A 21,829-nucleotide genomic window follows, 5' to 3' on the forward strand; every position below is an offset into this window, starting at 1 on the left:
CTGACAGAAATTGGCCAGTATATTTAATTGTTTAAGGCTTTTCCTCAAAACCATATTTTCCTCATAAGCTTGCAATGACTTGGTAAAATCATTATTGCACATTTCAATATAAAGGGCTACAGATCACCAGAGGAATATGGCAAGACATTTACTGAGGGTGGAAAGAGATCAAACTGGCTGCGGTCACTGGAATGTTCTAGCTCTGAAAGCGTGTAAGTAGAAATTCCTGAGACTAAGGGAAAATTTCAGATACTACAGTTTTCAGGGTATCACTGGAAGTGAGACAAACAACTGCTGAGGCACTGGTGGGGATCTATGTTTCTTTTCTTCTTTTCTTTTCTGTTCTATTTTTGAGATTTTGATCTATTTGATCTGAGTGTGTAACTTTATAAATATTTTTCTGCCTCTCCCCACCCCCATTTAAAAATTTTCCAATTTGGAAGTCAGCACTTCCAAACTTTGTGAATATTTATAAACAATGAGAAAGTTCATTAATAGCACAAAGAAAGTTGCCATCAAAATATGTCACAACAAACAGCGCTCAGGAAGAGGCAGAAATACAGGCATGGATGGTCTCTGGATCCTGTTCTCCATGTTATAACTTGTCATAACAGATATACAACTTGCTATGGTCCTCCTATTTGAAATGAAGTGAAAATATGTACCACTGATATTTTAAACAAAATCAGGTTAATTCAAATAAATATCCTTTATTAAAGAAAAAGAGGAATATTGTTAAAAGCACCAAAACTGTAGGTTGTTACATTGCATGTACAACAAGAGAAAGGTGATTGCAATACTTGGTGTACAAGTACTTAACTCTGAAGTCATGAGTGTAAAAAACATGAAATACAAAGCAATACAATTACAATGCAGAAAAGCTGCACTAAAGAGCAAAAGGCAACAGTCAAAACGATTACTGGAGATTTCATGGTATTGCTATAAATGCTTGCTTAGTTTTTCCTCTGTACTTTTAATACTTTAGAATGTTAATTGAACATATTTAAGTATTGTAAATTTGCAAGAGTTGGCATTTACAATACACTGTGCACACTGTCCATTTAATGTAATGGTACTAAAGCCATCCTTACAAGCCAAGCAAAGCACAATGTGCTAGTGTTTTGCTTCTACCTTTTATAATATTGCACAAAGCTAGTAAATGGTGAATGAGTTTTCCATTAAAATTTTCATTTACCCAGAACCAATAAAAATCATGTCAGTCTCCTTAGCCCTAATGGGCAATTAATTATTCATGCAAAATAATCTGCAGCCTTCCATTTTTCATTAACTACATATTATAGTTTGCACACTTGGAAAGACATATAATACAATGAGAAATTCAATGAAACAATGGAGATTCTGTCAAAGTTAAAGAACTCAGAAGTCACTGTACGGGTAGCATCATTTACCCCTCTTGGTTCACAAATGAAGGGAAAATGCCACCTAGTGATTATGCAGACTTCTTAAAACCAATATAATTAGTATGGGGAAAAGCTGGAATAATTTGTTACACCCTTTGATAGCTACCCATAGAACATGCAAGTAAAAAAAAAAAAAAACCCCAAATTTCCCTTGTTAAAACTGAACTCTGTAACCAACATCCATACCTTGTGTTTTCATCTACACATCACTTTTCAAGGTCTTTCCTATCCACCAACTCCCCCAAATTTAGCCACTCTTAGTGTGCCTAATTAAAAACAACAAAAAACACCCGCAAAAAACAAAACTTTCCCCTAACCCGCAAAACAAATGACTGCTTTGAGATTCAGTGTGAAATAACATTCATCAGTTATTTAACAAGTCAACCTAAGAGGTATTTTCTGTACATGCACCTTACAGTGGCATAATGTCTCTGCAGAAGGGAAGAGACAGTATAAATTTGGAATTCAATCAATTAAATCCTACAATTGTGAAGTTGTACATTTACTGTGGGCAAAACATAGAAAACTTTACAATAAACACATCTTGAGAATAACCCAATGGGGAAACTTTTCATACATTCACACACACAAACGCACACACTCGCCGAATCTAGACTCCCTCCCGCCTTTCCAAACCCTTTGCTTACATAACATAGTTTAGGCAACAATATAAACTCACTTTGTAGGAAAACTTTTAAATTACACTATATCGGATAAAAAATACCATTGCTTCATTTTAGAAAGCAATTAAGCAGTGACCCTTCTTAATGTGCTTTAACTAAAGAGCACTTTGCAGCAAAGTTCAGAAATAACTACTGAATTGTTCAGTAGCACTAAATAGATGCAACATGCTCTAACAGTAAGGTGCTTCCACTTTCTCACCCCTTTTCCATCTGAAATAAATCTTGCTGGTCACTCCTCTAACCATAGCTCTTTTTCTATGCTAAGCAGTAAGTGGGAAATAGAATCTGTTTAAAATGCACACTTAATTTTATGTTATCATTTACATTTAGTGCAATAATTAGGTAAAACTTAAGGTTTCTGCTTTCATTATCAAATGGCTGCATTTTAACAGTGTGTCTGCAATGGTTTTGAAATGTCTTACAGCTGTTCATTTTTTACAAGTAACCTGGTAAAGCGTATGAAATTTCAACTCCCTGATAGAGCCCTTAAGGACCCAATAGTACTTTTTACACATTGGTATCTGATGTTAAGTTTGTAATACTTCAATAATAAAGCTGAAAAAAGAAAACCCAAAAAACCTTGTATTTAGCTTTGCCTAGGCTAAAAGCATTGACTTAAATTTATACAAACACTCATGTGACTGTAACTTAAAAATGGTGCCTTAGGGAATGTGTAAAATTAAATTGTATTAATTGTATACTGATCCCATTCCAAACAGAGAGAATGCTGCCCATTAGTTTTTGTTTCACTGATTTAAGAGTTTTAATTCTTAGTGTCTACTATGGTCCAAGTATGCTTTGCAACTTGACACACATTCTGTGATATAAAGTGGCCATGCCATATGTTACCAAATATTACTACATAGTTCAACTTTGTGGAAACAATTTTTTTCCTTATTACATAGAGTAAGTCAAAGTGCTGAAAATTATTTTCTGGTTTTGTGTTATGAGAAAAGCTCTACATTTCTATTCCCACTATTACAGCTGTGTCTAGGAGTCTCCTTTTAAAAAATGCATTACAGAAATATTTCAGTTCCACAATGAAAAATTAAGGAATGATTGTTTTTATGCTGCTCACAAACTCAGTAAGCCTATATAATACAAGCAAAACCATTCTTCATCTTTTAAAAAATCCTCTTTAGCCAGGCATTCCTCATACTGCTGTAATATACACAATGATTTTAAATAATTAAAAATACCTTTCCTACACATGCTACATTGGTTATAATTTTGGTTGCATTAGGAGCCATTTGAAATTGACAGTCAAGTGGGCAGTAACATTAATCTCAAAATGTCCCAAACTCATTTACTTGTTTTACCTATTTTAAATGCATTGCAGTTGAGACTAGATTGGAAATTAACTTCTAAATTGACTCAGCATAAGCAAACAGCTGTTTGTGGATACAGAAATCATATATTAACAGAAATGTGTCCAATATTTTGAAGCACATAAAAAGTACGGGCGAGTTTGGAACTGGAAATGTGAGCATCTACAAGTACCATCATAACTAATATACACATATTTAGTATCAAGGCCGAAGATCCTGATTTTATTAGAGGCAAGAAGAAAAAAGGACATTTAACCAGGCTTACATAATTTTTGTTGGGTTCTGAAGCTACTTTAAAATTAACAGGTGGGTTCCACTGGTAATGTCATCTTGATGGACAAGTAGACCCTAGTTATTTGAAATTTTATTATTATTTGTAACTCCAAAGGTTTTTGACCTGCAATCATTTGAAATTTTGTAGAAGTAGGAACCTGCACCTTAAGGCAAGGAAATGGGTGGTTTGGAAAGTTATTTACAAGAGGATGGGCATAGCTGGCTGCCAACAATACTCTGCTTTAACCTCCTTCTTTTCCAAGTGTGAGGTGACTCTCATGGAGAACTGTAACAGGATGGGTTGAGAGAGTTGTAGATGTATCCATGAGGCTGAGTGGAGTTCTACACACCCTCCACCCTCCACTCTTTGCTAGAGACTTATTATTACAGCACACTCTGGAAGACAGACCACAGGACATATGTATAAAATGAGCCTATTTTATAATGAAATCCCAAAAGTAAAAGGGTAGCAAATTCCCTCTCAAGATATGAATGTTCGAGGGTTTCTGGTTAATTTAACATTAGATCCGTCTGTATTTTTCTGAATTTGAATAAATGAAAAAAAGTGAACCAGCACCCAAAGAACTGGATATATGAAATGTTGACACATGGGTACGTAAAAACTGGATAGCATAAAATTGATACATGATTTTGTAAAGGTTTGCAAATTTGCTTTAACTTTTTCAAATATATTCATATAACCAATCACTCTTTGGGTTAAGAAATATGCTTTAATATTTTACCAAGGGCAAATAGGACACTATCACCACCCCCATGCTGTTGAAGCTTCCATATTACATCTGTATTTCTAATCTTCCCAGATAAGATGTGGGAATAGTGTGGGAACTAAAACCCATGTATTATGAAGATGCTGCAGAGAAGCTCCTAGTCTCATCAATAAATGTATTACTAACATTTAAATAAAAGATTTTGTCAGGCTGGGCACAGAGGCTCACGCCTGTAATCCTAGCACTTTAGTAGGCCGAGGCTGGCAGATTGCTTGAGTCCAGGAGTTCAAGACCAGCGTGGGCAGCATGGCAAAACCCTGTCTCTATAAAAAATATAAAAATTAGCTGGGGCATGGTGGCATGTGCCTGTTTTGTTTTGAAATAATAAAAAAATTCTTACATAACCTGTTGCCAGAAAATTTTCTCCCTATTTTCAAGAAAACACTTTAAAATAACAAAGGTGTGAGCATTTCTTTTTTTCTCTAGGAATACCAATTCATATACACTGGGCTTTTGCTCCAGTACTGCTTTCTGGGTTTAGGCCAGATAATTGTCTTAAAAGAAATAAAGTTATTTTTGGTATTTTAGTTCTTAACTCCCTCCACAGAAAGGCCAAGATCTGTCTTATGCAGAATTATATGTACAGGGTACTGCACACTGAGTCCAATGATCTGCATGTATTCAAGCCCACAACAATCCTGCTGAAAATCTGGAACATATAAATGTGTCCTTCAGGACTCCATCACAGCCAAAATCAGCACCTAAAGCTGTGTATAAGTTTAAAATTTTAGTGACTATAACAAAGGCATTCTCCCAAAATTCCATTCAGTGCATGTGAAGATGGTGAAATGCCAGCCACGGAGACTTGTCTCTACTTTCTATCTTTGTAGAGCACATGCTTTTCACTGTGGAGCATAAAAATAAAAACTTAAAATGGTAATTTGTGAAAAGAGTTAAGATCTGCATCCCTATGATTGAATCTTGATTTTTGATTCTCAATAGGAAAGTCATGTCAGTCATAGCAATCAAGCAATAATTCAAACAAAATAAAAATAATTTGAAATATTATCAAAGTATTGCCTTCCATAAACAAGGATGCACATAAAATTCAAACTATTATAAATTCAAGAAATATGAAGAGTGATTTAAAAGCACGGAAACTTCAAAACCTTACAAAGTATAAGACTCCTAAAAATATGCCATGTTAAATGTATCATGTTGTGAACATATTAATAGATGTATCTCCATAAATGCAGCTTTTCAGATGTTGCTGAACATCTTTATGAAAAATCCTTTGGAAATGAGTAATGTGGACATTTTAGGTGTATTTCCATTTGATTTTAATGCCTGACTTACAGCTATCATGATGATAAACTTTCTCAGAGTATCACAGTATTTAATGTAAGCTGATATGGAAGAAGCTATTTTTTCAGATGACTTTTCAGTGCACTGAAAGATGGTTCTCAAAGCAGTCCCAATACAGCTCACAGTAGATCTCTGTCAACCCAGTGTTCTTCCAACTTATAGCAAGCCCTAGCTTAACTGGCCATTACAAGGATGTAAATATGTGGATGGAAGGAGAATGTGCTTAAAAAACAGAAATCTCCAGAAGGCCTTTTCTTCATTGCAGTCAGGAACATTGCACATGTAAAATTCATGTTAACCATCATCTATTGGAACGACTGGAAAGTGATAACCTGCCAATTGTGCTTCCTTTCTTCACACCACTGAACCAATGCACTTTGGATCTAATGTTATCCAACTGAGGAACCAAGTGCTTAAACTGTCATTTTCCAAAAGAATCAGAACCAATCTTGAATGATATTTTTCTTCTGTTATGTCACCTGTTTACAAACAAAATAATACAGACCATTAAAAAAAAGACCCTTTAAAGATACAGTGTATTTACGTTCCCTCAAAAAGTGTAAAAAAGACATTTTTTACAAAAGGCCATGACTGTATTCTTAAAGCAGTAAAAATGAAAACAAAATAATCTAAATACAGATTTTGATCACTTTTAAAAGACTATTAGATTTTCATTTTTATTTTTACTCTAACACTGTATGAAAACTATATACTAAAAAGGTAAATTCAGTCTAAACTATTTGCCCCATAAACTGCTACTAGAGTAAGAACAACTAAATGGTGTCTTCAAAATGCAGTAGAAACTGTTTTTGTTAGACTAACATTTAGAGGACAAGATTAATACCAGTCTTTAAATGGATACTTCACCCGGGCATTTTATTGAAAAGTGTTGTGCTTAAGATCTATGGGGCTTACCCAAAGCACAGGAGCATTTATATAAAAGACATACTCTTCAGATAAAAGCTGACAGGAACACGAATAAAGTACCAACTTAATACAGTTCTGCATTTTCTAATACTGTAGCTACATGTGGCTAATGAGCACTTGATATGTGTCTAGTGTGACTGATTTAGTTTGATTTAAATCCAGTTTGATTTAAAAATCTAAAACAGTAAGTAGTATTTTTCCATTAAATACAATTTTGCTGTTTTGGTAGGACATTTCTCATTATCAGATCCTTAGCATTCAAACTGAGATGTGCTACTAGTATATATAAAACATACACTGAATTTTGAAGACTTAGTGTGAAAAAAAGAAACAGAAAGCAATGTCCTTAGTTTTTAATGTTGATTATGTGTTGAAGGATACTACTTTGGCTACATTGTGTCAAATAAAATATTACAAACATCAGTTTCACATGTTCCTTTTCATTTTTGATGTGACTATTGGACATTTTAAAATTACAGGTCTCAAACTATATTTCCTTTGAACTGCATTGCTATAGTTACTTTAGAAGACTCCTACAGGGGCCTAGCACAGTGGCTCACGCCTGTAATCCCAGCACTTTGGGAGGCTGAGGAGGGTGGATCAGTTGAGGTCAGGAGTTCGAGACCGGTCTGGCCAACATGGTGAAACCCCTCTCTACTAAAACTTCAAAAAAATTAGCTGGGCATGGTGGGGCACCTGTAATCCCAGATTGAACCCGGGAGATGGAGATTGCAGCGAGCCAATACGGCGCCACTGCACTCCAGCCTGGCTGACACAGTGAGACTCCATCTCAAAAAAAAAAAAAAAAAAAAAAGACTCTCACAGGAAACAAACTAGAAGCTTATTTATTTATTGAGACAGATTTCCTCCTGCCTCAGCCTCCCAAGTAGCTGGGACTACAGGTGTGAGCCACCACGCCCAGCTACTTTTTGTATTTTTAGTGGAGATGTGTTTTGTCATGTTGCCCAGGCTAGTCTTGAATTCCTGGGCTCAAGTGATCCACCCACCCCCAGCCTCCTAAAGTACTGCAGAATTACAGGCCTGAAACTTAAAGTTCACACTCAGCCTGAAACTTATTTTAAACCTCTATGTAATTACATACATTTTAAGAAATTTCCTTGAGCATGACTATGGCTATCTCTGGAAAGAGAAGAGTTTCAGAGGGGAACGAACAAGGCAGAACAAGGGACCTTCATTACCTACTTTATGAATATTCAAGAAATTAGCTCTCAAAAGTATGTAAGTACATTAATGACAAAATCTATAATCAAGAAATCTGGCCAGGCACAGTGGCTCACACCTGTAATCCCAGCACTTAGGGAGGCAGAAGCAGGTGGATCACCTGAGATCAGGAGTTTGAGACCAGCCTGGCCAACATGGTGAAACCCCATCTCTACAAAAATACAAAAATTAGCTGGGAGTGGTAACACACGCCTATAATCCCAGCTACTCGGGAGGCTGAGGCAGGAGAATCGCTTGAATCACGAGGCACAGGTTGCAGTGAGTCAAGATCACACCACTGCACTCCAGCTTGGGCAACAAGAGTGAAACTCAGTCTCGAAGAAAAGAAAAAAAGAGAGAGAGAGAAAAAAGGAATCTAATAAATTAATGGGAAATACAAATTGCAGTAAAGCCTTCTTAGCCATTTGTAGATAAAAAGTTCACAGCCTTTTAGTCTCCATGATCACAAAGTAGTGATACACAGCTACTTCATCACTGCCTAATCAGTCCATACTAGTCTATGGTTTGCTTCTGGGTTAGCACACATTTAGTAAAGGGAGACTGCAAACTTCCAAGCTCATATATTTTCTAAGTGTTTCACTGTTTCTCTCTCAACATTGTACCACATATTCCAGCCATCAACCGTCTCCCACACCCCCGAAAAAAGTTTTAAGCAATTTTCAAAGTGTATACACCATGCACCATGTTAACATCTGATACTAAGGCTAAATTAGTAGCCAGAAGCTATGAGTAACATCCCAGCCACTTGAGTATACAAAATGCTGATGCAATGTCTAGGGTTAGGCAGGATATGGTGGGATGGGAGGAGACAGACAAGGATAGGCTGACTTGAGCAGCTGCTGGTGTGCTGTGAATGGGCCAATGTGGACCATCTGTAATGAAAGAGCTAAACACACATTTATGTGAAGGTCCAGCTGTGGAATTAGTCAGTGCAAAGACGGTAGTTTTAGGCACAAGCTTAAGCAGCTTCCTGAGAAGCTACAGCAGAAGGAGACAACACATGGTAGCAAGAACTGTAAAGTGGGAGACAACCTACAAATATCCACTATGGAAAAGATTCCCAGTTAGACATACCTGAGAGTCTAGACATTCACAAACTGATATGCATCTCTCTCTCTCTCTCTCTCTCTCTCTATATATATATATATATATATTCCTTTACAAAGCATAGTGGACATATGTACAAGCAAAAATAACTCGAAGTTACTTTGGGATCCAAAAACATAAGTCATACAAAGTGACTGTTACATGTAACTGTATACATAATAGGAAAAAAAGCAGGATAATGCTACTACTGAATGTTGGCTGAATCATGGTGAATGTAATATTACCCTTTTTAAGTTATTGATTGATGCAGATGCTGATGGGGGGGTAGAGTGGAGAGGTACTACAGGAATATTTACCTAATGAACCCATACCCAAAGGAACAGGTGAAACTGCTTTCAGTAATATTTTACCTAATGTAACTAATAGAATCTTTCAATATGTAATCAGTTGTTTAAAAACTGACATACATTACATTTTTATATTATGTCTTCAAAATCTAGATGTGTACTTGCATATACATTAGATCTACTCAGAATTCTTTTTTTTGGGCCAGGCATGGTGGCTCACACCTGTAATCCCAGCACTTTGGGAGGCTGAGGTGGGTAGATCATTTGAGGTCAGGAGTTCGAGACCAGCCTGGCCAAGATGGTGAAACCCTATCTCTACTAAAAATACAAAAAAAAAAAAAAAAAAAAGAGCCGGGCATCATGGCAGTCGCCTGTAATCCCAGCTACTCAGGAGGCTGAGGCACGAGATTCACTTGAACCCAGGAGGTGGAGCTTGCAGCGAGCCGAGATCATGTCACTGCACTCCACCCTGGGTGAGAGAGTGAAACCCTGTCAAAAAAAGATTTTTTTTCTTTGTTGTTCTACTCAGAATTCTTAAGTCAAGGACAGAATGTCCATTTTTAATAAGCTCCCCAAGTTAATTCTTATGATCAAACATGTTTTAAGAATTATTATGCTAATCGGGGCAACCATAAGGAGACCCTGTCTCTACAAAGAAATTAAAAAATTAGCCCGGCATGGTGGCATGTGTCTGGAGTCCCAGCTATTTGGGATGATCCCAGAAGGTTGAGGCTGCAGTGAGCCATGAACGTGCCACTGCACTCCAGCCTGAGCAACAGAGGGAGACTCTGTCTCTAAAATAAAAAAAGAAATTCAACAAAAATAATTCACAGGGCTAACACATGAATTAATTATTCCTTTACTTATTCCCTTCTAGGACTCAAGTCTTCCCTACTTTGGTGAATGTTTGAAGCCTAGAGAAACATATTCCATCAAGAAAGAATAATAATTAATAGAACATGTTTGTATACTCTATAAATTTTATACAAATTACAACACTTCAGTTACCATCATCATAAATTTGATATACTGTTTAATTTATACCATGTTATCTTTAATGTTTCTATATATTTGGTGTAATCTGTGCCATATTACTCTATAATTAGTATATTAAAATGTAGTAGACTATAGCTCTCTATTATATTAGGAGAATGCTACATGTGTAACCAAAGAGAATCTTAATATGTATAGGAGTATTCATTAGATATGTAGATAATTTTTATATATTAATGATACCTGCAAATTTGTCTAGATAATACAGTAACTGTGACAATAAGTAGTTTTTTTAAAGGGTTTAGAAAGTTAAATAATCAGACAATGCAACAATTTTTCCAGAATGATCTTAGAAAACTCCTTTGAGGTCAGCTAACATGACATCAAAATTTAGTGTGCGTAACAGTTTGTTACTGAAATACTTTGTCAGAAAAGGCTTTTCATTAAAAAAAAAAATTGACGTATTGATTTCTTTTTACAGACGGGGTATCGCTATATTGCCCAGGCCGGATTTGAACGCCTGGGCTCAAGAGATCCTCATGCCTCAACCTCTGAGTAACTGGGACTACAGAAGCGAACCACTGAACCTGGAAAGCCTTTTTTTTTTTTTTTTTTTTTTTTTTTTTAAGACTGAGTCTCACTCTGTTGCCCAGGGCAGTGGCACGATCTCAGCTCACTGCAACCTCCGCCTCCTGGGTTCAAGTGATTCTCTTGCCTCAGCCTCTCGAGTAGCTGGGATTACAGATGCCCGCCACCACGCCCGGCTAATTTTTATATTTTTAGTAGAGAAGAGGTTTCACCATGTTGGCCAGGCTAGTCTTGAACTCCTGACCTCAAGTGATCTGCCTGCTTCAGCCTCCCAAAGTGCTAGAACTACAGGTGTGAGCCACCGTGCCAGGCCCTTTTCTGTTTTTTTAGGGCAAGAATGAGACGGTCACTTTACTTGCAATTACAGCTGTACAGCAGAAATTTTTAATGAGGAGGACATTTTTAAAAATAGTATTTACATAGCAATAATCATTAAAAAGTTATCTTAAGTTTCTAGAAACTACAGAATTAAGTAAAACCTGAAGTTCATAAATTTGTGATCCATGCTAAAATTGGGTTATAAAACAAATGATATGCCTCAGGCTCAATAAAAAATACCCCAAACCTCATCATCCGATATAAAACCTGTATTACTGAATGCTACTAAAGACAATAAGGCCGTTTACTTGTTAGTTCTCCCAGTCTGTGCAAGGTAAAGCCTCCTCTTCGTCCTCTGACTCTGGGGATGCTTCTTTAATTCTTCTAAGAGCTTCATGGATGCTCCGTGTTAGAGGGTCTGTATCGGGTAGAAGTGTGAAGGATTCTCTCAAAACATCCTTCTGTACCTTCTTCAATTTTACCCCTTTCCTTATTTGTGCCAAGATATTATTACTATCATCTTCATCAGGAAAAGGAGGCAGAGTTCGCTGTTCAACCTTTTTCAGATGAAAACTACCACGCTTCAAGGAGGCTAGCACCTCATCCATGGGTGAGCTCACTTTGGAAAATGAAACAGAACAGTATTACAGTTAGGACTGCACTTAATTAGAATGAAACTGTATAACCTCTACTGTTCGCAACTGTGAAAGCACAGGACGCTGAAACACCGTCTTCAAAATGGATCATGAAATGTGTGCAGAAGGTGATCAGAACACAAGGGATCCTAATTATCCTTCTTTTTAGAAAATCCCAAGACCCAATCCATGGTGGGTACTATTGGTATTCCTATCATTTCCTACATGAGAGAAGTGACCAGATTGGGAACTGGGAGGTGGTCTTAGTAGTATTATGGGTGTGATTCCCAAAGGATTTCCATATTGCAGTTGCTCCACCCAAATTCAGTGATTGGGTTACACATTTTATTTTTAAAAATTAATTTTTGTTTATTATGGAGACTGTGCTTTTTTCATTTAGTTGTTTTATATGTGAAATCCTACTCAGATTACATCAAGAAATGTTTTATAGAATGGTCCTTCAGGTTAAAATGTAATATACAAGTAATATGTAACATTTATATAATGTTCTCCCCATGCAAAATGCAAATTCCTTAAAGGCAAAAGGCAAGGGTTATTCTCTGCTCTTTTTAGAAATAATTTTATTTGTGCTTGAATCTCTCTTAACAAAAAAAATTAGAAAAAAAAAATAGTAACCTTATTGAGGCACATCTGTCACATTGTAAGTTGAACAGATTACTCCCTGTTCTTCTTTGCTTCTTTATACAAATACACAAAAGTCCTCAACAAATGTATGAACAAATGTTACATGATCCTGCCAATGTCTTCCCTGTGGTGACAGTCCTTACCAGATATCTTACCCTTTCTGATATGAGTGTTTTTTAAAAAATCTCAGGTTTAAAATCAAAACTTTTTCCCTAACACAAAAGGAGCCACCCATTATACATTACCAAACATGAATGTATCACTTTAGAAGATCTGTTTTTAAAACATGCCTAACAGCCCAAGAAGGCATACATTTCTGTGTACTTTATGCATTTGTGGATGTGGTTTACTAAGAATTCTCCTCTAGTGTGACTTTGAAAACCTGTTTACTATCAAATAATGTCAAAAATAAAGTGTTTTAAGCTTTGCAACGTCAAAAAATATAGTTTTTTACTATGCCTGATGTCATACAACAGATGGACCATGAAAATACGTTGACGTACCTCTCCTCCTCTGCAAACCTTCAGCAGTCTTTCTGAGCTTCTTCCGTGCACTGACCAGCTGGCTGCTGTCAAAGAGGTGTGCTGAGGGGGCACTGGCTGACTTTGGGATCCTCTTCTCATTCCCCTCCTTTCTAGGCAGATCTTTCTCCAGTGTCTCTGGGCCACTGTCCTTAGCAACAGGCAGAGGTGGTGGTGGTGGGGGAGGGGGAGGAGGTGGGGGAGGTGGTGGTGTTGGAGGAAGAGGGGATGGGAGTGGATTTATGGTAACAGAACATGGTTCGAGGTTGTTATTCAAAAGTGGAAGAGATATAGCGGGAGGCAGTTCAGAGGTAACACCACTGAGAGGTAATGAGGTGGCTTCAAGTTGTGTTAATGAAGTATCTTCAAGTTGCACAAGGCTCTGGGGTTCTGTTGTCTGTGATGGCCCACGCTTGACTCTTCCTTCTCCCACCTCTTCAGTTTTCTCTTCTACCTGTAACACACTTGGTAAAGAGTCACAATGATCCTCTTGGAGAACAGGACTTGCTGCACCTTTTCTTCTTGCATGAGCTAGTCGTAATCTGGTTGATTTAAGTATGACTTGCCCAGGATACCTCTAAAATATCAGAAGTTATTGGAACTGGTTAAATGTTATTGAAACAATTTATGAGCACATGCCTATTTATTTTCTCCTTCAAATAAAAGATGTTATGTGGCCGGGTGTGGTGGCTCATGCCTGTAATCCCAGCACTTTGGGAGGCCGAGGCGGGTGGATCACCTGAGATCAGGAGTTTGAGACCAGCCTGGCCGACATGGTGAAACCCCGTCACTACTAAAAATACAAAAATTAGCTGGGTGTGGTGGCAGGCACCTGTAGTCCCAGCTACTCAGGAGGCTGAGGCAGGAGAATTGCTTGAACCCGGGAGGCGGAAGTTGCAGTGAGCCGAGATTGTGCCACCGCACTCCAGTCTGAGTGACAGAGCGAGATTCCATCTCAAAAATGTTATGTTGGCTTATTGGTTATTTCACCCTTAAAGTTATACAGAAAACCCGAAAGTACCTAATAATAGCTTACAAACAATTATGAATTTATTATTTGCCTATCAAATCCACGATTGATAATTCAAATATTCAAAATTATGATTAAAAAAAGATTTTTAGTGAATAAAACTACTAAATGTATAAAACAAATAGCATGTAAAATGCAAAACATAAGTGACGTCAAATGTATAAATGCTACTGGTATGCAAAAAGTTTCCTATGTTTTCAAATGCACACACGAGAAAATTAAAATATTCTTTAACAGGTTACTTGGCATTTTTAAAAAGCTCCATCAACTATATATCCATTTTATGACAGAATGAAGAGAGAAATACATTTTTTTCAGTACTTACTGGTAGAACTCTTATATATATTTTACCATGGTAAGACCTTTTTTTTGTTTGTTTGTTTTTGAGACAGGGTCTCACTCTGTTGCCCAGACTGGAGTGCAGTGGTATGATCACAGCTCACTGCAGCCATGACCTCCCTGGCTCAGGTAATCCTCCCACTTCAGCCACCCAAATGGCCGGAACCACAGGCATGTTCCACCATGCCAGGCTAATTTGTATAGAGACAGGGTTTCGCCATGTTACCCAGGCTGGTCTTGAACTCCCCGGCTCAAGCAATCCACCTGCCTCAGCCTCATAAAGTGCTGGGATTACAGGCGTGAGCCACATTTACTTAATAACAAGGCTTTTCCCCTGCCTCACCTCCTTTTTTTCCACTGTAACACTTGTTCAAAAGCCTACTTCACCTACAAAGTGATCCTTCAGCATGCATAACTGAAGTAAGGCTCCAGAGTACTTTAAAAATGAGAACTGTGAGGCTTCAGCACAGTTCTGAGGAGATGTGTGGATACTGTGGTATCAGTGTGTGGTCATGGCTTACCCTGGCAAGAGAACTGCTGAAGCATTTCTCAAATATGCTGCTCCCCTCCACCTCTAATTCTGCCAATGGTCATTTGATGTATTACCACCACAGGTTGATGTATGTGGAATAAATAACAAGTTGATGCTTGAGCTGGATAGTCAGTTGTGATTTAACTAATTTTTTAAACTCAAGAGGAATCTAGGTTTCCCAGAGGCCCTTATCATTCCTCTTATACTACTGAAGCTGTGGGTCAAAGGTCACAAGAATACTAAATTGGGAAAACCACCAGAGGAAATGAAGCCATGCCATTAAAACAATTTTAAAAAGGACTTCCATGGTTATAATAGTTTATAAATAAGGGAAAACCAAGTTTTTCCCACAAAGAAATCCTACAGGTGTATATGTAGCTCTGTTATAAAAAAAAAAAAAAAAAGAAAAACAATAAATGGACCATTACTTTTAATACCTGTTTAAATGTTCGAAGTCTATCCAGTGTTCTCTGTCTCTCTTGGCTAACCCAGGCACTTTTTCTTTCTTCTTCATCATGTAATTTTTCTCTCTTCTGGTAAAAAATTAATAATAATTCCATTATGCTGTGTCCCAATTTTTATCATTAATAGGAAAAAAGATGAGAAGTTATCCTAATGTGGGCCAAAGGGGATGATTCATTGAACAAAATTTTTTTTTGTTCATGAAACATGAAATATTTTTAATATTTCATGAAACATGAAATATGAAAGCATGAGACATGAAATATTTTTAATACACAGTTTTAGTGTAAAATAATTCTAGCTGCTATATTATGCTAACTTAAATGTAGATGACTTTAAAAAATAAAATCAGCAACCAGCCAGACACGGTGGCTCACACCTATAATCCTAGCACTTTGGGAGGCTGAGGCGGGTGGATCACCTCAGGTCAGGGGTTCGAGACCAGCCAGGCCAACATGGTGAAACCCTATCTCTACCCAAAATACAAAAATTAGCCGGTCGTGGTGATGCATGCCTGTAATCCCAGCTACTTGGGAGGCTGAGGCAGGAGAATCGCTTGAACCTGGGAGGCAGAGGTTGCAGTTAGCCGAGATAGTGCCACTGTACTCCAGCCTGGGCAACAGAGTGGGACTCTGTCTCAAAAAAACAAATGAACAAAAGCAATCAAATCAACAACCAATATAACCAGCAGTTAGAAAAATATTTTTCAAGCATTATCCATGAATCATCTGGTTTAGTATCACAGCTTATTTTTGGCAGTTATCTAAACAAACTTTTAATTTTCCCTATAGAGTTGAATCATCTAAAAGCTATATAATAAAATCTCATTTGGTAAAATTAATTTTAGTTAAATAAATGGAAAGGCTTTCTATATAGGTAAATGGGTTGTCTATTTTCTTGCTTTGTTTTAAAAAATTAGAGATACCTCCCAGAAGACCAGACCAGATAATTTCAAATGGAAATTAACTACCCTCTCTTCCATTGTTCTCCTGTCCTTTTCAGATCCAACCCCCCATTCTATTCTTCTATCATTTCTCTCCTCTTCCCCACCAGCTTTCCCTAAACAATATAATTTCTAATGAGAATTACTGTTGCATTTGCATTGGGTGATTGTATCATAAACTCTAAGAAGAAAGTATGAGCAGGGAGATAAGGGTGGCAGGGAGACAACAGGAAACTGGAAAATAAAGCCAAGTGTGGTGGCTCATGCCTATAATCCCTGCACTTTGGGAGGCTGAGGCAGGAGGATTGCTTGAGGCCAGGAGTTGAAGACCAGTCTGAGCAACACAGTGAGACCCTATCTCTACCAAAAAAAAAAAAAAGGTGTGGTAGGCTAATTTTCTGAATAAAATGCAATCTAGTAATATACTACTAATTTACACAAAAGGACACAAAGATACACCACACATGAACACAATTCAAAAGGGCTCTTAGAGCCTGAAATAAGTTAGCATGTGCCCAAGACAAGCATACGCCACCGCGCCCAGCTATTTTAAAAATTTTTTATAGAGACAGGGTCAGCCTGGTCTCGAACTCCTGGGCCCAAGTGATCCTCCTGCTTCAGCCTCCCAAAGGCTAGGATTACAGACAGGAGCCACCATGTATGTTTTCTTGAAGTGAAAGCCTGGAGTTTTGAGTGTACTTACAAAAAATAAGAGTTCATTCTTTAATGGGGAAAACAGAATTCTCTTATCTAATTTGAGCTAATAACAATTTAAAATAGTAGTATTAAGTAATCCTCATATTTTGTTTTAAAGAGTTTACTATCAAATATTAAAATAAACTTCCTTAGTCTTGCATATTTAATTCACAAGGATGTCCAGGGGAAACTGTTGCAATAATAAGGTTAACATCTAAGAATCTATATTTTAAACAATCCACCACATAAGAGGTTCTGACACTGGTGGTTTAAAACTAGCATTGAAAAACAATGATCTATTTTGATCTAAGCTAACTTTCATTATGCTTTATCTGTATGTGTTAAAGATGACTAGTTATTTAATGGATTCATTCTCTGACAATTATATATTCCAACCAAGGTATTAGGCAAAATTCTAAGGCAGATGACATTTATCTTTGGGATTCCCTTAAGAATCAATTTCTTGGCCAGGAGTGGTGGCTCACACCTGTAATCCCAGCACTTTGGGAAGGCGAGGCGGGCAGATAACTCAAGGGCAGCAGTTTGAGACCAGCCTGGCCAACATGGTGAAACCCCATCTACTAAAAATACAAAAATTAGCCAGGTGTGGTGGCATGTGCCTGTAATCCCAGCTACACGGGAGGCTGAGGCAGAAGAATGGCTCAAACCCAGGAGGTAGAGGTTGCAGTGAGCAGAGATGGCACCACTGCACTTCAGCCTGGGTAGAGTAAGACTCCATCTCAAAAAAAAAAAAAAAAAAAGGAAAAGAAAGATAATCGATTTACTAATTTTTACTCCTGTTGCCCCCAAAAAATAGATCTGGGAAAAAGATCTGATACTCATTCATTCTAAAAAGTTAATTAGTTCTTCCCCTCCACCAAAATCTTATGTTTTATAAAAAGAAATATATTGGAAGTGTGGAACCTTCATAAGTAAACTGATAATGCAGGTACAAATGGTTATAGCAGGGAGCAACTTACCTCACTGTTATGCTGGTCCCCTGACTAATCTTATAAAGCAGTTTCTGACCCACAGAAACAGTAATGAAAAATAAAAGTACATTAATTAATCTATTTCTAGATTCTAGGAGAAAGGTAATCTTATAGTTTATGGGTAGTTTGGCTAATTTTATGTGGTTAAAATGAAGAGTAAGGGGCAGCATTAGCTAAGAATGTGCCTTAAGGAGTAATGGAGACAAATTTAAGCCCTTTGGCCTTTAGTATGATGCTAAAGACAGAAAATTTTAGAAATATCCAAATACAGAGATATGGTCATGTTGGCATTTCTGATATTTAAGTACAAATTACTGGTGTTAACTAATTTAAGACACATCTGAAAAGATGACTGTCAGGATAATATATATTGTGTGGGATGCAGCACAGCAATATGGGAGTAGGAGAAGGTTTCTAATGTAACTTTATATAAAGTGAACTAATATTCTCAGCAACCTAGGAATAGAGGGGGAACTTCCTAATATTCTTAGCAAACTAGGAATAGAGGGGGAACTTCCTCTACTTGATAAAGAACATCTATCCCAAAACCTACAGGTAACATCACACTTACTGGTGAGAAACTAGAGCTTTCTTGCTAAGATCAGGAACAAGACAAAGATGTCCCCCTTACCACTCCTTTCAACATTATACTGAAGTGCTAGCTAATTCAATAAGAAAGAGAAATAAAAGCTATACAGAAATAAAACTGTCTGAAGAAAGATGTAGAAAATCTGAAAGAAAACTGACAAAAAAAATCTAGATTATAGATTATAAGAAAAAGCTTAATTAACAAAAGTCAATTGTTTTGTAATACACCAGTAATGAACAATTGGAGTTTTCAATTAAAAACATAATACTATTTATATTACCACCTCCCTGACAAAGAAGAGGAAGAAAGACTTAGGTATCTTAGGTATAAATCTTACAAAAGGTGTACAAGATCTTTATGAGGAAAATTATAAAACTCTGATGAAAGAATCAAAGAATTTAATAGATGAAAAATATTCTTTGTTCATGGATAGGAATATTCAATGTTAAGATGTTAGGTGTAGGAGAAGGCGGTAGAGGCTAAAATAAAAATAATAATTAAAAAGCAAAAAAACTAAAAGAAGAAGTATTTTAAAATGAAAAAAACAAAAAAGATATTAGGTCATCCCTACTTGACTTATAAATTCAACACTGTCCCAATCAAAATCCCAGCAATTTTTTTGTGGCTACTGACAAGCTGATTCTAAAGCTTATATGGAGAGGCAAAAGACCTAGATGAACAAAACAAAATAGGACACCCAAAAATAGACTGAAGAGACAGAATCATCTGATCTTTGACAAAGGAACAAGACAATTCAATGGAGAAAGGACAGTCTTTTAAACAAATGGTGCTGGAACAACAGGAAGTCCACAAGCCTAAACTAGACACAAACCTTATACCCTTCACAAAAATTACCTCAAAATGGATCACAGACTTAAATATAAAACACAAAACTATAAAACTCCTAAAAGATAACATAGGAGCAAATCTAGCTGATTTGGGGACTGGCAATGACTTTTTAGATGCAACACCAAAGGAATGAACCATGATAGAAAGTGCTGGTAAATTAGACTTTGTTAAAACACTTCTGTTCTGCAACAGACACTGTCAAAAGAATGAGAAAACAAGCCACAGATCATGAGAAAATATTTGCAAAACAAAGGGACATATCTGATAAAGGAGTGTAAGCCAAAATATATGAAGAACTCCTAAAACTCAACAATAAGAAAATAAAAATCCAATTTAAAAAATGAGCAAAAAGGCTAGGCACGGTGGCTCATGCCTGTAATCCCAGCACATTTGGAGGCCAAGGAGGGCAGATCACTTGAGGTCAGGAGTTCAAGACCAGCCTGGCCAACATGGTGAAACCCCATCTCTACTAAAAACAAAAATTAGCTGGGCGTGGTGATGCATGTCTGTAGTCCCAGCTACTCAGGAGGCTGAGACAGGAGAATTGCTTGAACCCAGGAGATGGACGTTGCAGTGAGCCGAGATCGCGCCGCTGCACTCCAGCCTTGGTGACAGAATAAGACTCCAAAAAACAAAAGAGCAAAAGATCTGAACAGACACCTTACTAGAGATATAAAGAGGGGCAAGTAGGCATTTGGACAGATGCGCTCTTTTGCTCTCTGTATATGTATCTATTTATCTATATATCTGCATTAAAGATTTGCAAATTAAAACAGTAAAAGCCAGGCACAGGAGTCCATGCCTGTAGTCCCAGGAGGTTAAAGCAGGACTGCTTGAGCCCAGGAGTTTGCGGCTAACCTGGGCAACCTATCAAGACTCCATCTCTTAAACACACACACGCACCCACACACACCAAAAGATATCACTATACACCTGTCAGAATGGCTAAAATTCAAAAACGTAACAACAGCAAAATGCTAGAGAGGATGTGGAAAAACCTGAACTCTCACTCATTGCTGGTGGGAGTTCAAAATGGAACAGCCACTATGGAAGACAGTTTTGCAGTTTCTCACAAAACTAAATACACTCTTACCATACTCTCCAGCATTCATGCTCCTTGTTATTTACCCAAATTGGCTGAAATTTATGTGCACAAAAAGCCCTCCATGGGTGTTTATAGCAGCTTTACTAATTGCTGCCAAAGCTTAGAAGCAACCAAGATGTCCTTCAATAGGCGCATGGATAAACAAACTGAGACATCCACACAATGGAACATTATTTGGTGTTAAAATGAGCTATCAAGCCATGAAGACATGGAGCAACCTTAAATGCACGTTACTACGTTAAAGAGGCCAACTGAATAGGTTACATACTGTATCATTCCAACTATACATTGGTAAAGGCAAAACTATGAAGACTATAAAAAGATCAGTGTTTGCTATGGGCTTGGGGAGAGAGAGGGATGAGTAGCGGAACAAAGGGATTTTTGGAGCAGTGAAATTATTCCATATGATACTATAATAGCAGATTCATGTCATTATACACTGTCAAAACCAACAGAACACAAAACACCAAGAAAGAACCCTAACAGTAAGCAACAGATTTTGGGGAATGGTGATGTTCAATGTTTCACTGATTTTAACAAATATTCCACTCTGGGGGATGTTGACAGTGGAAAGGCTATCAAGTGTGGGGACAGGAGTATAGGAGATGTTGACGGTAGGGGAGGCTACGTGTGCGGGTTGAGGGTATAGGAACTCTGTACTCTCCAATCAATTTTGCCTAAAAACTGCTCATTATATAAACTGAACTAATGTTAACATGCAGTTATAAGTTTTTTTATCATTCTCTACAGATTTTATCCACTCTAAAACATGCAAAAAATAAAGTTTTGTTCAAAATCTTCAAATCCAAACTTACTAGTTGTACTGTGTGATGGGTTCTATATTCATCTTCAATCCGAGTGCGCTGTTGGATTTTTTCATTGTGTTTTGCAATACATATTTCCTGTAAATACATAAAATGTGTTTTAATACAAGTGAAACTTGAAAGACTCTGAACACCACACCAAGGTTAAATTTTGATCTTAATATATACCACCTACAGAACAAAGTATCACATTGACCATCTCTTGTTTCTTATTTGGACAACTGAAGCTGTAAAAGCCAAGTAATCAGGATCTTACAAAAAGACTCCTCTATTAAACTATTAACTTCTATAGACCTCCTGGTTTCTCTTTTTTGAAGGAGGAGGGATGGGGCAAGGTGGACTGAAGGGGGTTGTCCTGAAAGGTCTCTTTCAGATCTGAAGTCTGCATCCAGAAGATTCCACATCTC

The 21,829-nt window shown here is 37.2% G+C and overlaps 1 protein-coding gene and 1 long non-coding RNA gene across 4 annotated transcripts in view; one reads left to right on the forward strand and one right to left on the reverse strand.

The window, feature by feature from the left end:
- Nucleotides 1–12,967, forward strand: part of LOC129397758 (uncharacterized) — a 32,855-nt gene extending 19,888 nt beyond the window's left edge. For both annotated transcript variants that reach the window (XR_008625359.2, XR_010112118.1), the window contains one exon: nucleotides 10,836–12,967. This is a non-coding gene — a long non-coding RNA (uncharacterized LOC129397758). The remainder of the gene's footprint in view (nucleotides 1–10,835) is intronic.
- JMY (junction mediating and regulatory protein, p53 cofactor) overlaps nucleotides 691–21,829 on the reverse strand; it is a 97,714-nt gene continuing 76,575 nt past the window's right edge. Inside the window, exons 7-11 of one of the 2 annotated variants that reach the window (XM_024928821.4) lie at nucleotides 21,414–21,500; nucleotides 15,400–15,495; nucleotides 13,044–13,515; nucleotides 11,569–11,879; nucleotides 691–6,277 (exon numbers count right to left, since the gene is read on the reverse strand). In XM_024928821.4, coding sequence (XP_024784589.2) covers nucleotides 11,572–11,879; nucleotides 13,044–13,515; nucleotides 15,400–15,495; nucleotides 21,414–21,500 — 963 coding nt within the window. In that variant the 3' untranslated portion in view covers nucleotides 691–6,277; nucleotides 11,569–11,571. Of the gene's footprint in view, nucleotides 6,278–11,568; nucleotides 11,880–13,043; nucleotides 13,639–15,399; nucleotides 15,496–21,413; nucleotides 21,501–21,829 lie in introns of both variants that reach the window. The other variant, XM_024928820.4, reaches the window with a different exon arrangement.

The sequence above is a fragment of the Pan paniscus genome, chromosome 4, assembly GCF_029289425.2.
Source record: "Pan paniscus chromosome 4, NHGRI_mPanPan1-v2.0_pri, whole genome shotgun sequence".
Lineage (NCBI taxonomy): Eukaryota > Metazoa > Chordata > Mammalia > Primates > Hominidae > Pan > Pan paniscus.